Here is a 4,854-nt window from a genome sequence, read left to right on the forward strand (position 1 = left end):
CCGGCTGTGAGCGGAACTGCACCGAAGGGGAAAGGTCCTGTGGCCGAGAGAGGCTGGTGCTGGGTTTCTGTTCTGTTTGTTGTTGCTGCTGTTGTGGTTGTTTGGTTGCCTTGTCATATGTATATATATTTTAGTAAAGAACTGTTATTCCTTTTCCCATATTTTTGCCACAAAGCCCCATAATTTCAAAGTTATAAAAATTTGGAGGGAAGGAGGTCACATTTTCCATACCAAGGGAGGTTCCTGCCTTCCTTGGCCCACACCTCTCCTTCAAGCCAGGACACACTTCAGTCATGTTTGGCAGCAGGTTGACAGCAGAAGCTTCAGTGAATTTTAGGTACTACATCTGTTTTGGATAATGTAGTAGTTGTCCTACAAGAACAGTGGGTAAAGGGAGATTTTTAAAACCTAGTGCAATGGGGCCGTGTGAAAAATGTTACATATGAAATCCACCAAATTGGCCTTTGCATGTTAAGTGCCCTGATTTTGCATGATAAAAGATTAAATATCCTAGTTTTACATTTTGCATATCAAGAGTTTTAATTGCCAAATTAGTATTTACATACTTAAAATGCCCATCAAACTAGTTAAAGATATAAAGTTAATTTTCAGAACCACTTAATCACACAGTTCCTAGTTAAAAATCCCTGTTGAGAAAATATTCCCAAGTTTAATCCATTCCTTAAGCCTTAAACTTCCAAATGTCTTGTTTCATACACATACTCAAGTTATCCAAGTTAATTAGTATGTTTTAAAAAGACTCTTAAAGTGTTTATGGTTCAGTTTTAAAAGTTCCTTAAAATGTTTGTTGATGGTTCTGTTTTAAAAATTCCTTAAAGTGTTTGTAGTGCAGTTTCATGCTTTTGTTAATTGTCCTTAAATTCTACAACTTTCTAAGCCCAGCTCAAAGAACAGACTTTTTAACTGTCAAGGGCTATTTTTAGTCTCCTGTCCGTTAAGTTGCAACTCAGCTCCATGGCACCATGAATTTCAATGAGGACATTTTCCCGCCTTTCAAGCACCCTAGACAAGAAGCTAGCCATTGGCAGGATCCAAAAACAAGATTCCACCAATCGCATCTGACCATGGGGGCTGGATTGTGGGTGGACCTGGGCAGAGCATGGACATTATAAAACCCAGTGCACAGCTCTGGAGCTTGCTTTTGCCTCGGATTAGCTGTGGGCGAAGCCCAACGCTGGTGACTCAGGCCTCTATCTCCCAGAGAGACCATTTTAATTATCTAACTTTGGACTAGCCAAAGTTAACCCAGCACTGCAGGCTTCCTGCACTGGGGTCTTGTGCTGGTTAGGCCTAAAGGTCTCTAATCGCTGCGGACCCGGGTTTTGGGATTTTTACTTGTGGATTTTCCCGGACTGGATTATTTTAACTTTAATTTATTTTTTTAATTATTCTTTTAATAAAACAGATGTTAATTTTTAATTAACATCAAGAGTGGTCTCATTCTTGACAAAAAACATTATGCAGTCCTTGCATCATATCATACAATGTTGTTGGTGAGAAAGCTGTCTAAATTAGATACGCTACTCATGATTTAGAAAAGGTACCAGTGCTTATGGAATGAAAACCTGTTCAAATGGGGAGCATGGGCTGAGGGAAGTGGACCCATTTTGAGGGAAGCTGTTGAATGCTCTAAACCACAAAAAGGATCAGGTAACATTCTGTTCTTGAAAGCACTTTAGAGTTGTCCATTTCACCTGGCTGATCTGTTTCTTCCTTGACCTGTAGATGTCGGCACATACAAGATAAAGCCTGTGAGCCCAGACACCTACATTAAAGGGGAGTAAAAAATACTAGATATTTTCACCAGATATTTTGCAATGGTAAAATAAGTGTGAGAAAATAAAGTGTAAATTGAAAGCAAGTTTAAACTAATGGTTTGTTTAAATGTCAGCATCACTGAAAAAAAAGTGCTACTGGCTCTTAGCCCAAATGACCAGAGTCTGTATTTTCAGAGTAAAACTGCCGTGCTTAATCTACTGTTACTGGGCCTTGATAAAGGTAAGGGCTGGACCTATTTTGAGTAAACACCACATCTAATAGGGGCCTGATCTAGTGCCATTGAACTTCATGCTCATCACAGGACACTTCTATCCTTATACTGTCAGAATGTCCTATGCCAATGTTTGCAGTAGTCGTATGAAGGGATGTGATACTCAGAATAGTAGTAAATGATTGCTTTTATATTGAGTAATATGACAAGCAGCTCCTGTTTTACTAGCATCAGTTTTTCAAGTTGGTGCCAAAAATCAGTGCTGGTAAAGCAAGGCCTGTGTGGTGGAAGATCAGCATATAGGAAAAAACTAAGTTTCTCAATGCGTTTTAATGTGACTACAAAAATACATCAAGCTGTGTTACCTCATATGGTTATTCAAGTTATCTTGTTTAAAGTAGTTAAATTTTTCCCTACTACATGCAAATGACTAATGTGCATAGCTAATGGCTGAGAAACTGTTAGTTACCAGTCTGCTTCCATTCTGTCCTGGATCTGAGAGTCCTAATCCAAAAATTCCACAGGTGGGTAGTTGAAATTCAGCACTGCCAAATACTAACACTTCTGTGAGTGCAAGTTCAGAGATCCTTGTGAGGATTCTGTCCCTTGAAATGGGCACTGGGAATGTTCAGCTGATCCTGAGGTGGCCACCTTGTCGTCTATTTCCAGTGTCTAGATTTGTCCCTTCCCCAACCTTCCTTTGTGGGCTCTCATGATACACTTCATGTCAAAAAGTCAAACACACCTTGGTTTTTTTGTTTTTTTTTTTTAATATAAAAATCATCTCTTCCAAAACAAAAAGTGCAAACTGAAATTATAATCAGTGTATTTTTGACAGTGCAGTAGAACATTGAATTTATAAATATAAATTACAACAGAATATTTAGTTGTCTTTAGAATTTTACATAAATACAGTTAACTGCAAATTAAAAGAAGACACCCTTAAGTTTTTTTGAGAAGCTTTCATCATAAATTCATAGTCCAAAATCATTCAAAATCAGTTTCACAACTGCCAAACAGTGTGTGATATTGGCAAAAGTTGTTTGAGTTGAAAGAATCAGCACTGGTTTTCATCTCTCAAGTTCTGCTTCCAAGATTTCTCCCCACGTGTCGACATCCATTGGATACATGCTTTTCTCTGGCAAGCTGAATTGTGAAGGAATGTTGCTGTATTTCCCACTAAGCCATTCTTGCTTCACTTTGCTCTTCCAGTAGTTTCTTAACAGTGTGATCTGGTGGAAAAACATATAGTCAGATCTTGGAAATGAACCCATTTAAACTGCAACTTAAGTTTAGCACTGGAAGAGTAGTGCTAGAAAAAGGATTTGGAATGTGGCTTTGGATATCTAGACATTAAGCCCAGGAAGGTGCAATGCTGCCAAGAAGAAGACCTTGCTCCACTTCCAATTTTTCTGTTCCTGCCTCAATTCTTTGATGGTCAAGATGAAAAACCCAAGCCAGGAATTCGTCTTACTCCTTTAAAAAGGCACCTTTCACTTTTTCTTTAGGGTTGTGGCCTTTAACTCTTGTTTGGAAGCTAGCTGGATTCTTCTCTTCTGCCAGCCTTTTAGGGCAAGAAAATGCAGACTTGGTGTGTTTGTTGCTTCTATTTCAAATCCCCTCCAGATAAAACAGACAATCAGTGCAGGAAGTTCTGCAGGAAATTGCTGTGCAAGGGTAGTAAGATCTATGCACTGAAAGGGCAACCACTATCCGCTCATGCCTGTGCCTCACACTGCAGTACTGAAGTATCAGAGCCCAGAACAGTGGCTGCCCTTGTTTCTTTTGCTGCTGCTTCTCTTTTCACCCCTCCACTGTCCCCCTGCTCTCAAACACTCCAGCTAAAATAAGGTGAGGAATTACCCTCTAGTTGGCCCAGAGTAATCTGTGGAACCAGCTATCACGTCTACCTGATCTACCTGACCAGGTCCTGATCTACCTCAACTTCCAGGCTGGATTCGACAGTGAGAGATCATTCAGTATATTCTGGAGCTGAACCTGCTACAAACTCCCCAGAGCAGTATGTCTGTGAGCAGATTTTCTAAACAGTTTATAAAAAGCTCCTGCTCGTTTCCTTTTCTATTCCCCTTGTTTTTTTCTCCTGAATGTGTGTCACTTGAGGTGTATCGAGAGAGCGCTATCCAGGATGATTTCTCAGGGAGTCATTCCTAACCAGCAGACCTATTTCCACAAAATACAACCAGAGAGCACACAATGCCTGTTACCTTCTCCCTGCCAGCACTATCTGGGGGAACGTGGGCTTTGTCCCGTGTTAGAGCTTGTGTATGATGAAGGTCAGAGCTGAGGCTGTGCAGGGCCGCAGGAGGACTAAAGCCGAGCTGGACAGGCTGTGTCCTGGGTAGGAAAAGGGACAGCCTTGCTTTATCCCTCAGTGTATTTTAGCAGATGTCCGTCTGCCGGGGTGCGCTACCGAGGCACACTGTCACCGCAGCTGCTCCCCCCACAACCCTAGGATGGGTGCGACGCGCTGATGCAATGTCCTTACACACTTCTATTGCCCCTCCTAGCAACCTCGTTTATGTCACTGCCGGTGTTCTGCCGCTGAAGGTGGATTTACCTTCCAGGAATACCCGTTCCCTCGGTCGCAGTCAATCTCCCGCTGGCAGACGGCGCGCACGGTCAGGCAGTGGTGCCGCCACAGCCGCTCGTTGCTCTCGATAACGCGATGCCAGCCCTTGCACGTCACGGACGCGTGGCACAAGCTCTCGACATCCAGCCCGCTGAAAATCCGGGAGCTGACCTCGGGAGGAAGAGCAGACACGAAGTCACCCAGTCCTCCTCTTCCTCCCTCGGCGCTGTCCCGGCCGGCAGACCGCTCCCCG

The 4,854-nt window shown here is 42.5% G+C and overlaps 1 protein-coding gene across 1 annotated transcript; it reads right to left on the reverse strand.

The window, feature by feature from the left end:
• Positions 1–2,820: 2,820 nt before the first annotated feature.
• On the reverse strand, positions 2,821–4,853 carry FBXO48 (F-box protein 48; the record flags this gene model as incomplete). Its single annotated transcript, XM_017736524.1, has 2 exons — positions 2,821–3,243; positions 4,590–4,853. Coding segments are annotated over 2 exons (426 nt in total), but the record flags the coding sequence as incomplete, so codon positions are not given.
• Position 4,854: the final 1 nt, after the last annotated feature.

This window comes from Corvus brachyrhynchos, unplaced genomic scaffold (assembly GCF_000691975.1).
Source record: "Corvus brachyrhynchos isolate BGI_N302 unplaced genomic scaffold, ASM69197v1 scaffold416, whole genome shotgun sequence".
In the NCBI taxonomy this organism is placed as follows: domain Eukaryota; kingdom Metazoa; phylum Chordata; class Aves; order Passeriformes; family Corvidae; genus Corvus; species Corvus brachyrhynchos.